The sequence below is a fragment of the Podarcis raffonei genome, chromosome 10 (genome assembly GCF_027172205.1).
Source record: "Podarcis raffonei isolate rPodRaf1 chromosome 10, rPodRaf1.pri, whole genome shotgun sequence".
Classification (NCBI taxonomy): Eukaryota; Metazoa; Chordata; class Lepidosauria; order Squamata; family Lacertidae; genus Podarcis; species Podarcis raffonei.
The window spans coordinates 772,392-793,538 of NC_070611.1; the positions used below are offsets into that span (position 1 = coordinate 772,392).

A 21,147-nucleotide genomic window follows, 5' to 3' on the forward strand; every position below is an offset into this window, starting at 1 on the left:
GTATAGTTAAGTTTTACCTCTATCTTCAGTATATTTTATTTTATTTTATTTTATTGCTATAGATAGTGGCTGATGCATTTAAAGATTCTTCTGATCTGATCTATCTGATCACACTTGCAAAGAAATAAGTTAATTAGCTTTACACTGCACTAATGTTATGTCTTTCAAAAACAAATGCAAGCAGTTTAAAATCTTATCTAATAAAGAAAGCAGCCCTAGCAATATCAATTAAAGCAAATACAGGGATCATTAATTCATGAAATAAATTTTAACTGCATCAATTCAATTCTGTGCCCTCAGAATAATGCCTCCAAGCTTTTGTTGGCTATTATGGAAAGCAGGCACGACAGTGAAAATGCTGAAAGAATCCTTTTCAACATGAGACCAAGAGAGCTGGTAAGTAAATATTTGTATATTCTTTATCTTTTTAATTGAAAATGTCACCATCATTTTGTAAAATAAATTATTTGATATCGCTTAATAGTTTCTGCACCCAGACAGTGACTGGATGTCACATCAGGATGGGAGCCGCAAGTCACAAATAGTTCTTTAAACAGGTCAAGCATTTAAGCAGGTCTGTCTTTATGACTTCATTAATGTTATTCATTCTAAGCATTATTTTCTATAATTGTTTTCTTAACTAAATTATCATACTTCAGTAAGCTCTCTTGGGAGAACATTACAAGCTGAAGAACCTAAGTTAACCATAAAAACCTGTATTATAAAATAAAATAGGCTTAAATTCAATAAAACATTTTTGCTGTATCTCTCCCCCACCCTTCCTTGCAAATAGAGGCTGTGCTGTCCCAAGGGCCCAACATAGGTTATAGCCATTTTGTCAATTATTTTCCAATATAAACCCAATTACACAAATTAGTTCCAAATTAATACAATTTTGTTAAGAGGCCTCCCACGCATCATTCTTGATGGATCTTTATGATCTAATATTACTGCATTTCATATTCTTATTTATTTCTATTACATTTCATTTTTTAAAATTATCACATAATTAACAGCTGCACTTTTAATCATTTCTATTCATGTTATTATATTATTTAACTTCCAAAAAAAGCTTCAAGTGAGGAACCATAGCTTTTTCCTTTTCATTCTGCGAATGCCACATCCAAAAGTCAGTTGTTAGTCTCTTGGCCTTATATGTCTCTATAATGTTTTTCTTTTTCCTGCAGCATTTGGGAGTATCTCCTTACTCCCACTATGGTTGTTGTATTCCAGCCTGGTTGTGGCAAAGCGGCAACTTCAAGGTTAAGCCTCTTTTTTCTCTGACTCAGCTCCTTCCCATAATACTCAAGCAGTTCCAAATTGACAAGAGCAGATCCCTCCCTTCCACTGGCACCAAGAATCAACAAGTTCCAGAGATTCGCCATTTCTTCCTCTGGCTCGGAAGGGAGGGAAAAGTCGGTGCCATTCCTCTTCCAACATACAAAAAACCCTCATGCCACTTTCCTTCTGCCGCTACCATAGCATTTTGCTTTTTAAAAAAATTGGTTATATCCAGTGCTTTTTTTCTAAAAACATGTTTAGGGGTACTCTCATTATCCTACTCATATGGAAATACTGCCCCTCAATGAGACCAAACTTAGATTCACAAAATGTTTAGGGGTATGCATACCCCCCAGAAAAAAGCACTGGTTATATCTCAACTTCTCCATGATCCCTTAGTCTTTAAGTCTTTTTTAGGGCGGGGGGGGGGGGGGTAGGCTCTAACTCCCAGCGATATCTTTCCAAACAAAATAACCAGGCTCTCCTCCCGCCTTTACTCCTTTCAAGCCACACACAGCTTTACATCTTCTTTTAAATATCTCTTCATCAAGCCATCCTCACTTGTATAGTTTAAAATCCAATATTAGGAGAGGGTTGCCGGATCAAAAATGTAAAAATTTCTATAAAATATAGCAAAGAGCCCTCCTCTCTTCCATCTACCTCCAGCACAAGACAGAATCTTCTCCCAGTTTCAAACCTCTGTTCCATGCAGCTGATTGTTCACAGTTATAATGTCCATCTCGTCTGTTGTGCGCCTGTTCTTAATGCCAATTAAAACCCAATTATAAGGAGAACCTCTGCATCCAATGGCAATTTGGGGGGTGGGGTTTGCATCAGGAGAATTGCATAGCACCCAGTGCTTCCGCCTATCCCCCCAGTGATCTGTGCCAGGGCGAGCCATTGAGGCGACGGTGGGCTGCCAGTACCTCCCGTACCCCAAGAGGTTTAGAGGGAATTGTTTAACCCCTTCCACTCCCTTTTTCAGCCTGTGCCTCTCTGATGTTGAGAGAGCCATCACCATGGCACGGGACAGGAACGGGAAGCACTATAGCCATTTTGTATAGGGCAGGTCTCGGTCCTTTTTCCTTTGATTTGCAGCCCACATACCAGTGGTGGGCAGGACTGGAGCCAAAAGTGAGCAGGGCTACACTCTCTTTCTATCTTCCTTATATCAACAACCTCAGATATGCGGATGATACAACCTTGATGGCAGAAAGTGAGGAGGAATTAAAGAACCTTTTAACGAGGGTGAAAGAGGAGAGCGCAAAATATGGTCTGAAGCTCAACATCAAAAAAACGAAGATCATGGCCACTGGGCCCATCACCTCCTGGCAAATAGAAGGGGAAGAAATGGAAGCAGTGAGAGATTTTACTTTCTTGGGCTCCATGATCTCTGCAGATGGTGACAGCAGTCATGAAATTAAGAGACGCCTGCTCCTTGGGAGAAAGGCGATGGCAAACCTAGACAGCATCTTAAAAAGCAGAGACATCACCTTGCCAACAAAGGTCCGTATAGTTAAAGCCATGGTTTTCCCAGTAGTGATGTATGGAAGTGAGAGCTGGACCATAAAGAAGGCTGATCGCCAAAGAATTGATGCTTTTGAATTCTGGTGCTGGAGGAGACTCTTGAGAGTCCCATGGACTGCAAGAAGATCAAACGCATCCATTCTTAAGGAAATTAGCCCTGAGTGCTCACTGGAAGGACAGATCGTGAAGCTAAGGCTCCAATACTTTGGCCACCTCATGAGAAGAGAAGACTCCCTGGAAAAGACCCTGATGTTGGGAAAGGGGACGACAAGGAGAAGGGGATGACAGAGGACGAGATGGTTGGACAGTGTTCTCGAAGCTACAAACATGAGTCTGACCAAACTGCGGGAGACAGTGGAAGACAGAAGTGCATGGCGTGCTCTGGTCCATGGGGTCACGAAGAGTCGGACACGACTGAACGACTAAACAACAACATCTTCCTTATTCATTCCCCCACTTTCTCTCTCTCTCCACCAACAAACTTGCAGTTTACACTGGGGGAATCCACTCCAATAACAGTCCCCTCCCATGCAAATTGCAGCTACAGAGGATCCAGTCCAGACTGGGATCTTGGCATGGGGGTAGTGGGGTTTTAATATTGCTGAAGTCTTAATCCAGATCACTCTCCCACACCTGCAATTTACACGGGGGGGGGGGGCTCCCATGTAGTAATTCCAGATGAGAGACTGGGAAAGAGTGGCTTGCCTGAGGCCATATAGTGAGTTAATGGCAGAAGTGACATTTACACTAGAGTCTTCCTGGCTGACATCTCCTTTTCTGAGCTACCATACTACCCTTTGGTCATGTGGCTGGAGCACCATTTAAATATTGCAGCCATGCGGGCAGGACCTAATTTCATTGGGTCATTTAGACATCGCGCAAGCCACATGGAGGATTCTTACAAAAACAAAAAACAATTTTAATGGTCTGAGGCAGCCTAACCAAACTGGTGCCCTCCAAATGTTCTGAAAGGGTTGATGGAAGTCATAGGAGGGCATCAGGTTGGTGAAGGCTAGTAGAGAAACATCTCAAATGCTCCCTTTAGGGTCATTCTTCTTCAGGTGCTGAAGACGGGCAGCTCCCCAAATGTGTAATAAAATTCCCACCAGCCCTGGCCACTGGCCACGCTGCTTACTGATTACATCTGGAGGCAGCCACGTTGGCTACCTCTTCCCTAAAATGTTGACATTAGCTGTGTACACTGGGGGTTCGTGTAATGTTCCTACTTGTAGTCTCAGGCACACATGCAGTCAATAAAAGGCTGTGATTGCTTGTGTGTTAGGAAAACCCACTGTGTGAAGCAGCTTTGCATATCCAAGCTCTATCAGTAATCCAAGGGATCGCACACCATCTTCAACAACACAACATTTGTAGTTTGGGGATACTTTTGGAACCATCATTGCCACGAGATGCACAAATAATTGGTGGCTATCCCTTTCAGCAGTTGTGGCTTGTGCACCAACTCCACCCTTCCCTAGACCACAATAGTCTAAATCACTGCAACTCAGGCACTGATCACCTCAAGTCTGGATTACTGTAATCCAGTATATGGGACTGCATTTGGGATGGATGTACAAACTGGAGCTGGTGCTGAATGCTGTCGCAAGGTAGAGTATTCAGTTGTGCACACGGTAAAGGTAAAGGGACCCCTGACCATTAGGTCCAGTCGTGACTGACTCTGGGGTTGCGGCGCATATCTCGCTTTACTGGCCGAGGGAGCCGGCATACAGCTTCCGGGTCATGTGGCCAGCATAACTAAGCCGCTTCTGGCAAACCAGAGCAGGGCACGGAAACGCCGTTTACCTTCCCACCTGAGCGGAACCTATTTATCTACTTGCACTTTTGACGTGCTTTCGAACTGCTAGATCGGCAAGTCCTAGGCTCTGTGGTTTAACCCACAGCGCCACCCGCGTCCCTCACGTTACACCTGCATGCACACGTTACACCGGTGCTAAAAGCACTGGCTGCCTGTTAGCCACCAAGCCATTTTCAAGGCTTTGTTGCTGACATATTAAGCCAACAGCTCAGGACCAGAATACCTAAAAGATAGCCTTCCCCTATGTAGGTCTTTGGCAGGATGTTAAGATAATCAGAAGAGGATTTGTTAGTGGTGACATTTTTTTACCATATGTTATTTGCAGGTCTTCTCTGTAGCGGTGCAACTCTTTGAAACATATTCCCTCACCCCACCCCCGCACCCACAGCAGGCTGCAGCCAAAGATTGCTGAAAACACATTTGTTTGCTCAGGCTTTCCCCAACTAGGTTATTGGCTCATTTTTGGCATTGTGTATATTGCTGACCATGATTATTGTTTGTTGTTGATTTTATTTAGATTTTTAATGTATATTTGAATACTTATTTGATTTTACATGTTTTTAATATTTTAGTGTTGGGATTTCATTTTGTAAATCATTTTGGGATCCTTTAATGGTAAGAGATTTTGATATGGATAAAATGATTTTGATAAATAGATAAGATGAGCCAGCAAATTATGCATTACTTTGCATTTTATTGATTGAATGTTGGTATTTGGGGATCTCTCCAACATTCCTCTAACCTCAGCTTCCACCCACCCACCTTTGTATTGTTCAGATCAGCTGCTTTTTCTTGTACAATTCAAGATGCAGGGAAAGGTTCTTTCACCCAGTCTTTCCCAGTATGAACTGCAAGAGGGCTTTGACAACTCCATCCCCATTCTCTGCAGCTCTCTTCCAGCATACAACTACAGACTTCTCTCTCTCTCTCTCCCCCTCTCTCTCTCTCTCTCTCACACACGCACACACAGAGAGACAGAGAGAGACAGAGTCTCTGTCAGACTTCTAGCCTGGATCTCCACTGCTGACTCCCAGCCAGTGTCAATACTGAGTGGATATGAATAAGGGAAGCAAAAGATGAAGGCTATAGACCCCACGTCTGAGAATCATGGAAAAGTGGGTGCAGTCAATGTTGCAGGCCTTTCATCCCCTCCTCCATTTCAAAAATTAGTTATTGGCCAAGGATTTAACAGCTCAAACAACTCTTATTCACAGTTTCTCACCAGAGAAAAATCTGGTCAACATTTTTGTCATACAGACTAGTTTTCCTGTAATACACAACTTCTTAAAATTTCCATTGTCTGATTTTTTCCCAAGAAAAAAATAATCCCGTCTTTGTGATGTTTCCTGATGAAAGAAAGATTATCTGACCTTTACGCATTATTTATTTCTCTGAAAGCAAGCAGTTGGATACCCCTATTGATCGGCAACTTGGAAATGAGAAACTCTGGTGTCCACTTAGTTTTCCTTTTAATGGGCACCATTATCCTTAATAAAAATAACTCCATCTCCCCCACTGAAATTTCTTTATACAGTGGTACCTCCGGTTACGAACATAATTCGTTCCAGAGGTCCATTCTTAACCCAAAACCATTCTTAACCTGAGGCGTGTTTCACTATTGGGGCGCTGCGCTGCTGCCATGCAACTTCCACTCGCAAAGTTCACTACCAGGAGACATACTTCTGGGTTAGCGGAGGTCGTTACCTGAAGCGTTCGTAAGGAGGACGGTACGTAACCCAAGCTTTCACTGTATTCAGGAGAACTAGATCCCCCGCCCCCACCACATACTCCAATGAACTTTTGCACATTTCCTCTTCATTTGAAAAAAATATGTAACGGTATGTCCTCTCTGAAATGAACTGTTGAAATTAATCCAAATTTGATTTGTTACTTTGAAACTAGCGTCAGTATATTTCATGTCAACTGCATTTCAATTTGTTTTGAAGGTGGATGTAATGAAGAATGCGTACAGTCAGGGTCTGGAGAGTGAACATGATGAGGAAAATGGGGGTGACGGTATTTCGCCAAAAGATGTTGGACATAATATCTATATATTAGCTCATCAGGTATTGCATTGCGTTGCCCTGTGAATGCTTTAATTCTGTACCCGTCTACTGAAAAGTAAATCCCACTGAGTTCAGTGTGGCTTAGTCCCGGGTGAGTAGGGAAGGGATTGAAGTTAGTTAATACCTTACCATTGGAAATTGTTACAAAAAATATTTCTCTGTGTGTCTGTGAAATTTTGGCCTGTTGCAGTGCATTCCCAAGCAGTGTGCCAGTACTTCCCACACCCATGCAGCAAACCACATTGGAGGCACCCTGGGAATTGAGAAAGAATCAAAGGGCAGAGACCTACTAGGTGGCAAAGGAGGCAGGGACCTCCTTCCACTGCTGCCCACCACCAGATAAGGGAGGGGAGAATCCTATCTCCATTGGAGTAGCAGCAGCGTTCAACAGGAGTCCTGGGATTTGGATCCATTGCACTCCTGAGACGTGGTATTTTCTGACTTCATAGGAAAATAGCTTGGTTAGCTGAGTCCTGTATACCAATCAAGCTTTGCCCATCTCTCCTGAAAAAGCAGACCTGTCAGCTGGAAAAATGCATTTGATAGGAAGCCTGTATGCATATCATCCTTGGCCACACGGCTGTGGCCAAGGTGGGGAGGGGAGGTGGGGGAGGGGGCAGGGGAAGCTTGGGTGCAGCAATATGCAACACTGCAGCTCCACTGGTGCAACAGCATTCTGCGTGCACAATGGAAATTCCTCTTCCTCTCCTGTCCCCTCTAGTCTTCCACTGCCCCTCAAAATCACCTCCAGACACTTGGGGGACGTGATTTCATTAGTTGAGTTTTCTCAACTTATCGTCCCACAGAAGATCATCCCATATAACCAAATAATGATAATGCAATCCCTGAGATGATTACTGTATGTCAGCATTTTCTGAGTGTTAGTTGAGCGACACTGCTGACTCAGATTGCCTAACACGGATACCTAGAAGTGGCACCCTATACACCAGAGCTTTCCAAACCTTTCATGTTGGTGACATACTTTTTAGACATGCATCATTTTACGACACAATAATTCAGTTTTACTAGCAAACTGGTAGGCTACTAGCCTGTGCTTGGCTTGATGAGTTACAAATTCTACAAGCTTGCCATAGTTCATATGGTTTAGCTTGGCCTTTGAGTCCCAGCAGGAGAATATCCTGGATTTTAATTGGCCCCAGGAAAGCTTTGCAATCTCTGCAGTGATTACAAGAAGCCGCAGAAACTAGATTCATGTTCCTCTATTTGTTATCTCAGCCTTGTTACGACAGTTTATTTTGGGGGCAAACAGACTCTCAGTTTCTGTTGCTGTTTAAAAGGCAGTAGCCAGTTCTGCATTTTGCCACATCCTTTCCTGCTCCTACTTGTGGTTGATCTTACCAAAAGCATTATTGTAAGTTGCTGACCTTCCATGCTTAAAAAGATATAAACAGTGCTTTTTTCTAGGGGATGCAGAGGTATGCATACCCCTAAACATTTTGTGAATCTGAGTTTGGCCTCGCTGAGGGGCAGTATTTCAATATGAGAAGGAAAATGAGAATACCCCTAAACAATTTTTTAAGAAAAAAAGCACTGGATATAAATATGTTGCAATGTAATGTGGGAGATAGGATAGCACCACATGCTCCTAGATGAGACATCGGCAAGACACACATGTTTACTCTCCCATACGCAAGCTATTGTTTCTTCTCGGTATTTTCCTGTGTTGCATCTTCTCATACATTTCTTGCTTGCTGTTTTTGTGTTACTGTTTTCCTCTCTTTTACATCCTACTTCCACCTGCCATTTAAGGTCACTGTTTCCATAGCTCACAAATGATTAGCTTAATTCCCTCCTAAAACTGCTGCTTCCATCAAGAGCAATGCCTCATCCCCTGTACTAGTGGTTAGAGCCCATGATGAGATGCAAATTCTAAGTAATAGGGCTGAACCATTTATGAGAGTTTAGCATATGCAACATTATTTCCACAACCCATGGTAAAATACTGGCAAAAGTGGCAGAAATGGTGGGGAATGCAACCTGTTTGTTGCATACAGCATCGCTAGATGCTTCCTATGACCTCCAGTAAAAAGGAAGAGATAATTTGCATGAGATGAGCAATGTTTACTAACTACTAGGTAAATGTTTGTTGTCGTAACTGGGGAGATGCATGTGGCTTGTGCATTGCAGGTGTGGGAGGCTTGGGAGAGGGAGCAATGTGCCTTGTGTGTCCTGTGCATGGAGGCACATTGCACCCTCCATAAGATGAGGATTGGTTGGTAGTCTAGTCATCCTATCAGAAGATTTTGCCCCCCCGCCGGCATTGTTTTCTCCAGATTCAGGTCCTCCCTTTTCCTATATGAGAGAATGGCAGATACTCACTAGGATGGATGAACCTCAAAGGGGCAGGGGTGCCAAACCTACCTGCTGTTCTTGGTCTCTCCAGTGCTTTGTTTTGTCTATTGTTAACTGTGCCTCAAACTTCAGGAAAACAAAAAGGAAGGAGCAAGTGACACTAATAGGGAGGTAAAGAAAAGGAAAAGCTCCAAATGATGCTTGAAATAGAGACACGTGTTAGAAAATACAACAGGTGGTATTCAGCTAAGTTCTACTCAGAGTAGACCCATTGAAATTAATAGTCATGGCTAACTGTGATTCATTCAATTCAGTGAGTCTACTCTGAGTAGGACTTGGTTGAATGCAATCCGTTTCACAAGTTCTCTTCCATTCATTGTGGTCATTCATTCAAAGCATGTTGAGCATCGTGCATTTTATTGCCACCATGACACAGTAGGCTCTAAAGTAGGGGTGGGGAACCTGCAGGCCTCCAGGTGTTGATGGACTGCAACTCCAGTTGGTCTTAGCCAACAGGGATTGCCAATGGGCAGAGATGATGGGAGACATAGTGCTACAACATCTGGAAAGCATTGGGATCTCCACCTCTGCTTTAAAGAGGCTTTGTCCATTTGCATTAATAGTAGAAGAGGCTTCAGATACAGTCTTGTCTTTCACTGGCACAACTTCCTTGATTATAATAGAATTGGATTGTGCCAATCAATAGTGTAGCATTAAAAAACAGGGTGAAAGCACTCAGGCCCACTTTGTACAATCAGGAAAATCATGTGGTGAAGCCTTTCTTTGACTCTTCCAACTTGGGCTTGGGGCGGGGGGGGGGATTTCAGTACTCAAAAAATGGGGGAGGAACCCCCTGCACGTAAAAACCAGCATTTCAAGGAGAAGATTTTAGTCTAATCTACATGGAATGCTATTTGCCTTTATGCGGAGAGATGGTTCTGCCCTAACTCTTGAATGTGTGCATTCAAACGTACCTCATACACTGCCACCAACACCTGTCTCCTCAAAAGGTAAAAGCAGTGAAAAGCTACACTACTTTATTCTGCTGAATCAATAACCTGGCCCAATCTCCTTTCCCCACACTCATTTTTCTCCTCTTTTGATCATCTGCCTTTTCCAGTATAAAAAGGAAACTATAATGAGAGGTAACAGTAAGTGTAAGGCTAAGGACAAGGGAAAGAATTCACCCCACTGTTCTAGGAGCCATTCCAATAAACTAAAATATATATTTTACATAATGGGTGCTAGTTAGTAATAAAGAATGGTTTCTCGTGCTTTTAACAGGATGCATATTCTTTGGAAAGTCTGTCATGTTTATTGATAATGTACACAATGATGTTCACTTGTCAGGTCACAGCAGTGGTTGGGCTGTTGAATTCTAGGATCCAGAGGAGGTGGCTATTGATCTAAATCATTGTTATAATTGGGCATTTCATTAGCTGAGATCACCTATGCAAACCCAACTATCTCCTGATGGGCATCATGAAAACTTCTTTTGTCACCTGCTACGGTTAAAAGAAATTTACACAACATGATATTGATGTGTCTTCACAGTATACAAACATCAGTTTGAATTAATCTCTCTCCTGATCGTTTAGCACAGTTGACCATTCACTTCCATTGATAAAGTTCTTAAAAATAGAGAGAGAGAAGCATTTTTCTTTTGAGTGGAAGCAAAATATTATCCCTGGGTTCTCTAGTAAGCATACAGTAGTAATCTGAGTTAATTGGTAATTATTAGTGGAAGGAAAAGAATACGTCATTAGGTGCAGCAGATTTGCCTTGCTAGTGACCAAAGTGACCATGTTTGATCAAACATGACACAAACTGACTTAAATACCTAACATTATTTTCTAGCAATTTTATTTTCTGAATAAAGTGACCATGTTTGATCAAACATGACACAAACTGACTTAAATACCTAACATTATTTTCTAGCAATTTTATTTTCTGAATACAATGGAAAGAATATTTAGGTAACTTATATACCAGTCCATATGCCAAAGAAATCTCTGATCTGTTTACTATACCATGTTGTTTAGTCGTGACCCCATGGACCAGAGCACACCAGGCCCTCCTGTCTTCCACTGCCTCCTGCAGTTTAGTCAAACTCATGCTGGTAGCTTCGAGAACACTATCCAACCATCTTGTCCTCTGTCGTCCCCTTCTCCTTGTGCCCTCCATCTTTCCCAACATCAGGGTCTTTTCCAGGGAGTCTTCTCTTCTCATGAGGTGGCCAAAGTATTGGAGCCTCAGTTTCATGATCTGTCCTTCCAGTGAGCACTCAGGGCTGATATCCTTAAGAATAGATACTATACCATAATAATCACAAATAAATACAAATGATACAATAAGAATTAATATTTTGAAGCAGCACAAAACAATTAGATAAGATATCCTCTAAAAACATTTATCTAAACAACAGCAACAAACATATGGCAACCATAATAACTACTACCAGATCCAAAATACTACAGAGACCACCAGTGCTACCTACCAAGTATAATAACAACAACATCATTTATATTATTATATAAAAATATTATTACAGCATATATAAAAACATAGTAAAACATCAAACATTAAAACCTTCCCAATACAGGGCTGCCTTCAGATGTCTTCTAAAAGTTGTGTAATTCTTTATCTCGACATCTGAAGGGAGGACATTCCACAGGGAGGGTGCCACTACTGAGAAGGCCCTCTGCCTAGTTCCCTGTAACTTCACTTCTCACAGTGAGGGAACCAGCAGAAGACCCTTAGAGGTCCTGAAAGACCAACATTGGCTCCCAGTACATTTCTGAGCACAATTCAAAGTGTTGGTGCTCACCTTTAAAGCCCTAAATGGCCTCAGCCCAGTATACCTGAAGGAGCGTCTCCACCCCCATCATTCTGCCCAGACACTGAGGTCCAGCACTGAGGGCCTTCTGGCGGTTCCCTCTTTGGGAGAAGTAAGGTTGCAGGGAACCAGGCAGAGGGCCTTCTCAGTGGTGGCGCCCGCCCTGTGGAACGCTCTCCCATCAGATGTCAAGGAAATAAACAACTATCTGACTTTTAGAAGATATCTGAAGGCAGCCATGTTTAGGAAAGTTTTTAATGTCTGATGTTTTATTGTATTTTTAATATTTTGTTGGGGGCCACCCAGAGTGGCTGGGGAAACCCAGCCAGATCACTGGGGTATAAATAATACGTTGTTGTTGTTGTTGTTGTTAATCTCACTTCTGCTGCTTTCTCCGCAGTCTTAAGCTCACATTAACAGAGGGGGCAAAATTACATATTCCCCACCCTGGCACTCCTTGTTCTCACCAGGGAACACCCAGTATCATTTCTCCCACATGCATGCACTTAATAAGATTTCTTGCTAATTAACAGTGCAATCCTAGCCATGTGTACTGAGAATTAAATTCTATTGAATTGAATGAGGCTTACCCCCAGCTAAATGGGGTAAGCATCGCAGCTGAAGACTGCAATGTTAAATCAGTAATCTTTGTTAAATCATCCTGGTTGTTCAGTCTTGCTTAAGACAGAAAAGTGATCTTAATCAGACTAGGGCTACCTAGTTCAACCTTCTTGGGGAAAATCCCAACAACCAACAAATGCTATATGGTCCACTACAAATTGACCAGTGGCCCACCAGCGGATTGTGGTCCATCTTTGCATACCTGTAAAATCATGTGTTTGTTATACAGGGAACTTCCCCAACCCAATTCATTGTTAACAAACAACAGAAATAGGAGCCAGCACAGGCATAGCACTTGCTCTTTTTAAACTAGTTTTTAAAAATTAGGGGCCAGCTTTGAGAGCATGTACTCTCTATCTCTGTGCCTGCTTTTCTCTGAGGCAAATCCCTTTTCACACTTAACCATGTGAAACAATTGACCTTAAGTACAGTTAATGTCAGAACTCAGAAATTGCTTAATTACAGTTAAGGACAGACTTCTGCTCCTTGCAGCTTACAAATCTGATATTTGACAGTTGGAGAGACCACAACAGAGGAAAGGGAGAGGTATGGTTTGAATACATGCAAATGCAATTACACATACCTAGATTTCATTTCCCTTTCATTGGAATGAGAAAACACACCTGAAGGAAACATACAGGGGTGTGTGGGTGTTTTTATAGATTTAGATACAGATGCACACATAAATACGTTTGAACTCTGGACTATACTTTTTTACACCTGAAAGTTGTGCTCCCAACTTTCTTTAGGTAGGCACAATAGCTGTACATAGCAGTACCTTTTTCTTATTTGCTGGTTTTTAAGTGCACTATAAATGCACTATAAATAATGAGAAATAGAGTGATAATGTCTTGAAGTCTTAAAACAGCTTCTCTGGAAAGCCACTCCAGCCACCCTCTTGGGAAGAAAAATCCCCTAACTGCCCAAAAGGTGTAATTTAGGTCCCTAGTCTGAAATTGGTATGGGGCTTTGCTGAGTTTGCAGATTTCTCTCTGAGCAGTGTTGCACCTCAGTTGACTGCAGTGCCAGAGCTCAGAGATAATATGGAAACGTCACTCCCTTGGGACTCAAATCATTGCTTGCCAGGCCTGATGCTTGTCATAAAACTTTTTATGTTCTGCATGTTTGTTTTTGTAGTCATCATCCTGATGAGACAAGATAGCAGTGTCATTCTGACACCATCTAGTTAAAAGCCAGCAGAATCAGAAGCTGTTGCAAGGCACTTTGACTTGGACTGGTAGGACTGAAATAGGAGAACCTTGCAGTTCATCAAAATGGTATATAACACTACTTTACGCTCTCTCTAAAGATCCAGTGTGGAAGGTGCAACAGGGGCTTGACACTAATGAGCCCCAGAAATATGAAACAAATGTCTGAAGGTGCTGTTCTGTTGCGAAGAGAATCCTTGGCAACTTTCTCTCTCTGCATCTTGTTGACTTATTGCCTATTAGAGTCATAACTTAGTGTCATAACTTAGCCCAGAGTCAGACATGTGACCTGACAATGCAATTCCTGTTGACTTCAGTGAGACTCTGGTGGAGGAGAGCAGGCATTTGATCTCTCATTTGAGGAGTTTTGCCCCATTGAGTATTTTTTAAAATAATGATATTATTATTATTATTATTATTATTATTATTAATTTCTCACATACAAGCACAGGTGTTAGCCTAAGAATGATGATAAACAGAGATGCTGCCTAATTGAACAGATCCAAGATTTGGCTAGCTGCATGAGTTGTAATTGATAAATTATTTAAGCAAATCTTCGTATATTTGCATATGAATATAATAGCTCTGAAATGAAAAGTGTGCATTTCTTTGCTTTTAGATGGGCAGCATTTTTTTAGAAGGAATTCCCTCCTATGCATGTCAAGAAGGGAAAGTCTTCTAAGGTAACACTTGCTGTTTTTCTAAATGTTTGCATTAGACAAATGTTAATTTCTTTGTTTTTAAATCTGCCAGCTAATCAGAAAGACATTTTAATTGATCAAAAGTATTGTAATCAGTTGCCTGATCTAATGAACAATTGCAGCACTAATAATAAGGCTATCACAGATCCAATCCATGTTAACCCTTTGTAGATTAAAACACACAGTAACAATCAGTTTGGAATCACATAACTGTACTGCAAGAAAGTAGTATGAATAAAACAATACAAGTAGCAAACTTGGTGGAAGGTATTATGCACGACACCATTTGCAAATAAAAAAATTCAGGCCTTCATAGAAAACATTTATAAACTGTTAAAAACATCAAAAAACAATAAACATCTGAAGTGAATTTAAACACAGATGTAACTGTTCAATCATGTGCCTTGATGGGCCCAACAAAACACAAAAGTTTTTGGTAGGAGTCTACAGGAGTACAGTTATGGCACCTTCCTATGTCAGTAGGGGAATTCCAAAGTCAAGTTCTGTCACACTAAAGGAATGACTCTTTACACATACAGAATGGGCACTGTGTGGCACTTGTAGAAGCACATCATTGCTGTGATTTGCAATCATTCATCAACCACAGAAATGACACCTAGTCTCAGCAGCTGCAGGCCTTTCAGTTCTGAGGCTTTCTCTCTTAACATCTCAGGATGTTGGCTTTGTTTCTATACCCTGTCAACTCCGAACCCAGGTCTACTAGGAACAAGCATGTTTTAGGATGCTCTCATCTTCATGCATCTTGCATATTCATTTAGGAAGGTGAGTCATAATGCGGGTGTTGGGAAGAGCTCCAGGGGAGAGGACAGGAAAGAGAAGAAGTCCTTCTGTGTGATCAAAAGTCCATTCCACTTACACACAGACAACACGGAATGACACCCAATATCATCATAAACTCAGTGAGAGCAATAATACTGCTTGTTTATGTAGTGAGCCTTGCTTTAAATGCATATTTAACACAGAGGTGTAATCACCCGAAAAGGCAGGATGCATAGCATGCTGTTCCTAGAAGTGTATTCTTACTACTGTAGATCAGAAGAGCCCACTGAAAACCCGTAATAGCACTTACCTTTGAATTTGCATGTGCATTGAGGATGCAGAACCACAGCTGTCAGCTCTGTTGCATCTCAGCTACAATATTTGAGAACTTGAACTTTGAAAAGTGAAAAATCCTAAATCCTCAGACCAATAAATGTGCTTTTGCATTTGTATCAGTTTCATGTGTGTGGGTTTTTGTTACCAGATTTTCTTTTTCAGAGACCCGAGTTGACTCAGTTCTGTAGAGGTGGTTTGGTGAGTCCTTTACTTGTTTACTAAAGAGGCCTGGGGCTCTTCTCATCATTAGCTAATAGATTTTCAAATTTACACATGGACCCATGAGGCCATGTACCATTTTTCTTAGCTGAGAGCTGCATTTCTTAGGACTTTGAGAAAATCTGATGAGGTACAGAGAAACACTTCAGAGTTGGAAATGGCCTCAGAGATTATATTATTGCTTATGTCCAGTATAGAATCTTATTAGAAAACACATCCCACTTACTAAGCATTCTTGCTATTGTGTATGTTTAATCACATCTGGGATTGGTGCTGAACTAAATTTGAGGCAAGAAAGGCTACTTTGATTAAGGATTCAGCAACCTTGACCTTCAGTCAAAATGAAATTCTACCTAGAAAAACACTGCTAGGAGACTAGATAAATCATTTCTTCTTTTATCCATCTTTTTAAAATAATAATAATAATAATAATAATAATAATAATAATAATAATAATAATAATATCTATCATACATTCTCTGTATGAGTGTCCATAATGCCAGCCTTAGATAAAGAAATCATTCATTTGGAAGAATCACCTGTTGCTGTATCCAGAGCTAGATTCCTGTTGCAAGATTCGCTGTTCAAAGCCTAACAGTATAGTCGTCATAATGAATCAGTACATTCGCTGATTTACATATGCTGCAGATAATGGACACAATCCAGCAGCATTGTCCTGCTCAGGAGGACATTCAGCTGGATTCTGCCCATTTTGGTGTGTGTGTTTTAACCAATTATGTTTGTAGATCCCTGTAACTTTTACAAGATCAAAGATGCCATTTTGTAATGTTGGATCCCCATTATTGGCAAGGGCACATGGACCTGAAAGAAAACAACTTTCACTTTTCAGTTCAGATTTATGAAAGATTCAGGGAAGAGGTGGAAGAGATGTCTTTTTTGCTTGTAGACCACCTGGAGGTTATTGAAAAGCAATAAATGTTGTATTCCATTTTTATGAATGCCTCCTTTCAAGGTAGCCTCACCTAAAGTCACCTTACAGTATAGCGCATCTAGATAGTGTGCTCAGAGGGACATGCAATGCAATAAACCAGACTCATTGCTGAAACAATATATTGCAGCAGGCCCCCTCTGCTAAGCTGAAACACGTTTGTACGAGATGAAGACAGAGCTTGCAATTTTGTATTAAAGGGAATCTGCAAGAAGCTTTACAAAAAGTTCTACATTTTAATTTTAGGAGAGATAAAGAATTTGCAGTGGGTTTCCTCCTCTCAGATATAGTATGATCTCCTGATCATGTATGAGAGATTTCCTGACTAAGATTCCACCTTGATTGAAGGGCAAGACCACACAACCTTTAACTGAGAAATCCTTCCTTGCATCACACTTAGTTCAGCAGTCCCTGGAGTAATTAGGTATTAGCATAGCAAAGATCCCAAGTAGATGAGAGACATAAACCACCAAGACCATAAATGTGCAGCAGAACCATATGTTGGGAAGGAGAAGTAGTGTGTGTGTGAAGTCTAAAAGCCAGCTGACCCAATCAGAAGAGGCCCTCATGCATTAGCCCATTCAGTCTTCAACTGAATATACCCAAAGGTTGGGTATATGTATTTATTATGTAGTTTCTCATATTTTTACTCCACCATTGGACAACAGTCCTTATATTGGCATGCAATAAAAACAAAAAAGAGCCATTTTCCATCAGTCCCTTGATAAGATTTTAGAGACAGGAAACAGAACAGGGGAGGGAAAATTAAAGGACAGGAAGGACTTAAACATGGAATTTACAGGTCAGGTATAAATAAATAATTTCAAAAAGGATATATAATATGGGGGAGGGGGACAAGGATGCTGTCAGACCTGGATCATGTTCAGTAGAGGGTGCAGTGAGGGAGAAGGAGATGAAGGCCATCTGTATACAATGGCAGCAGCACTGAGTGAGCAAAGCTGACCCTGCTGCTTTTAGAGACTGTTTAGAAGCACCAATTTTTCAGTTAAGCATTATATACATTGATTAAACAGGAAGGGGGCAGACGGAAAAGAAAACAGGGTCCCTTCACTTTTAATAGTTGTATGAAACTATTGTCAGAGCAGGGCCCCTGTCCTCTCCTTGCCATATTCTGGGAATACCACCTAGAATGCTCTGTCCTGTTGGTGCAAGGAGATATCTTACATTGGTGTGGGCTGGTCTCCCTGCAGATCCCTCCTTTGTTCAGAGCAGGGTTGTGATGCACAAGTTAACTCCTCATCTGACATCGCTCAGATCACCAGTTTGGTACCCACTGTAGGAGTTTTGGGGCTCACATAGCATGCTGTGCCCAGAAAGAAGGCATGAGCATGGAGTAGGTCAACAAGGTGACTGTGGGAAATGGCTCAAGGATGAACAAGGCAGTGGACTTAACAAACAATGACAGATATACCAGAGCAAATCCCAGCCTGGGCCAAGTGAAATTATCTGAAGAAATGAATCAAAAGGGAGGTTAGGCCTGGCTTCCAGTGGCCTATCCATGCCACTGCTTGCTAGGGAAAGATTAGCTCTTTCAGTTGCTACAGAGAACATAATCAGCCTAATTAAACCTCTCAACATGTGATTCCAGGATCTCCCATTGTTCAGTGATTAATACCCTGCTGTTTTTAATGTTTGTTAACAAATTGTTATCTGTGTGGTAAGGTGTTAAGAGTATAAAACAATACTAGATTTTGGAAGGGAAGTTGCTACATGCATAATAGAAATCACTATTCAGCTTTGATGGTACACAGAGAGTGGAAATAACTTTATAACTGTTATTACAGGGAGTCTAGCTAAAAACATTTTTTAAAACTACCCAATTCCATCTTGCTTTTATTTTCTTGCTTTGCTTTTCCTTTCTTCCTTTTTTTAAATGCACGTTTTCAAACTATAAGTGTTGGCACCCTCATTCAACATTCTCCAGCCACTGAATGCTTAACCAAACACAAGATCTTACACAACCTCCCAGGACACACACACACACTGTGGAGAAACCTCTTGGCAAAGCTCTAGAAGGTGAACTGTGTGGTAGCAAAAATGGCAAAGGGTCTAAAGGAATCCTTAACATGAATACATTGTACAGCCGTACCTTGGTTTTTGAACAGCTTAGTTTTCAAACATTTTTGCTCCCGAACACCGCAAACCTGGAAGTGACTATGCCAGTTTGTGAACTATTTTTGGAAGCCGAATGTCTGATGGGGCTTTTGCAGCTTCTGATAAGCTGCAGGTTTTCAAACATTTAGGAAGTTGAATGGACTTCTGGAACAGATTCTGTTTGACTTCCAAGGTATGACTGTATTGTGCTTTTGTGGACTGCTGCTTACTTTGTCAGATGTATAACATGAAGGGTGATTGGATTCAGTGGAGGACAGGATTCACTTAACAGTTGTGTAGAAGAGGGCACAGGGTAAGCATCATCGAACAACAACCAGGACCCACGGTTGACCCTTGAGGATGGGCATATTTTTATTCTTACTGATGGAAGAAACAAGCCTTACTCATTGTAGTATGTAATATGTGTTTATGGGTTTTGCAGAAATGGGGAGAGAGTTCTGACAGGGACTGAATCAAATAGTTTCCACCCTTTGCCTTCTAGCTGGCTCGCCACAATAAAATACTGCAGCACATGCTGAAGCCTGGGTCTGATCCAGAAGAAGGAGATGATGCTTTGAAGCACTATGCTAATCACACAGCCCAGATTGAGGTAAAGCGTTGTTCACTGAATGCAAAACATGTAGAGTCAACACACTTGGACCTCTGGAAAATGCCTCTGAACCTCCCAGTTCCATGAACGTCAAAGTTACCCATCTCGTTAAGAATCTTCATTGCAGGGAGTGGAGTAGATGAAGCTGGAGATAATTTCTAGTCCTTTATTTAAATGAGGCATCCACTTGAGTTCCACTCTAAGGGACAGTGCATTAAAAGAGGGAGGGGGATGTGACAGCCACCATTCAGTTATGAACAATGTGAAGAAGGATGTGCGGAGTAGACAAAATTAAGTACCGTATTTTTCTGTGTTAAACCTCATGCCCCCATGTATAAGATGCCCCCTCTTTTCTGGGACTCCAAATTGAGAAAATTTGGGGACATTGCCCAGAGTTGTTGAGCTTTTTTTGGGAGGATTGCCCACAGTTGCTGAGCTTGGGGGGGGGTTGCCAAGAATTGTTCACCCATAGGACCGCCACAGCCAATCGTGTGCACGTCGACAAATCCACCAATCATCTGTACACTCGCCGAAAGCAAGCACCCATCGCCTGCCCAATTGCTGCAGCAGCCAGTAGCCAGTGGCCTTGTCGCACCCACCAATCACCCGCAATTGCAGCAGCCACCAATTGCCCATCCCGCCTCTCCACTATCCGTGTAGATAGATAGATAATTTATTACGGTCGGAGACCAGCCTATAAAACACACTTCGGGGTACAGTCACAGAAGGAAAACAAACAATTAAAACAATATACAGCAATAAATTTAAAAACAATGTACAACAATAAACTACCGCAGGTAGTTGACCCAGAGTCACCCATAGATCTGAGTTGGGGGATTTTCTTAACAAACTAGTTTGAGTTGGGAGATGGTCTGCGCCTGCAGACCTATACACAGAATCTGGCGACCATGCTAGTCATTTTCTGATTCTTGCCTAACAGGAAAAGGTCGAATTTTTGCTTTTCTGGGAGGTCAGCGAGCCTCACCAGTAGGGGATCAATGGTCTTACTACATGCCTCTTCATAAAAGGAACATCTAAAGAACAAGTGCTCTGGGCTTCCTATCTCCCCCAATGAACAGGCGCAAAGTCACTGAGCTCCTTCCAGGACCGGTGAGGGCAGAGCTGAGCTTCTGGCGAGTGTAAAGGCCCTTCTTGCATTTTTATATACAAGAAAGAAGAGATATGCCACCGGTGCTTATACACTATCCATGTATAAGATGACCCCCAATTTTTAGCATAATTTTTTAATAAAATAACTCTGATTTATACACAGATAAATACTGTATTTCTTCACACAGCACACAATCTAGAAATTACCAGCACAAGGTTTGGTGGTGGCCACTAGCCTAGGTGGATTTTGAAAGGATTAAGAGACGTTAACGAGTTATTCTCTTTTTAAATTTTTTAATTAGTGATTAGCAGGGCTTTTCTTCAGCTAGAACTCACCTCTCAAGTGGGCGCCATTTCCATTATAAGAGAACAAGTGAGGCATTCATGGCAGCGCCATGGTGCAGGTTTAAAACTGCTGTTTTAACTTGCATCAAGAAGCTTGAGCAGTTGAGAAAGCGTTGTGCCCATTTATCAAGATAGTCAAAACTGAATCATTTGCATCAGTATAGAATGAATTTAGCATTTAATGGGACATTTTAATTGTTTGCCTTGTGTATCAGTTTTGGCCCAAACTGAAGCCACTTTTCAAACCTTAAATTTCAGGTGTTGACAGTAGGACCTGGAATGGCACAATCTTCTTGATTAAGTGTTCAGATGGC

At 41.6% G+C, this 21,147-nt stretch overlaps 1 protein-coding gene across 8 annotated transcripts in view; it reads left to right on the forward strand.

Annotated features, from left to right (window-relative positions):
- The window catches only part of ITPR2 (inositol 1,4,5-trisphosphate receptor type 2), a 311,529-nt gene that overhangs the window by 245,283 nt on the left and 45,099 nt on the right, over window positions 1-21,147 (forward strand). For all 8 annotated transcript variants that reach the window (XM_053405136.1, XM_053405139.1, XM_053405138.1 and 5 more), the window contains 3 exons: window positions 301-396; window positions 6,571-6,690; window positions 19,271-19,378. In XM_053405136.1, the coding sequence (XP_053261111.1) occupies window positions 301-396; window positions 6,571-6,690; window positions 19,271-19,378 (324 nt within the window). The remainder of the gene's footprint in view (window positions 1-300; window positions 397-6,570; window positions 6,691-19,270; window positions 19,379-21,147) is intronic.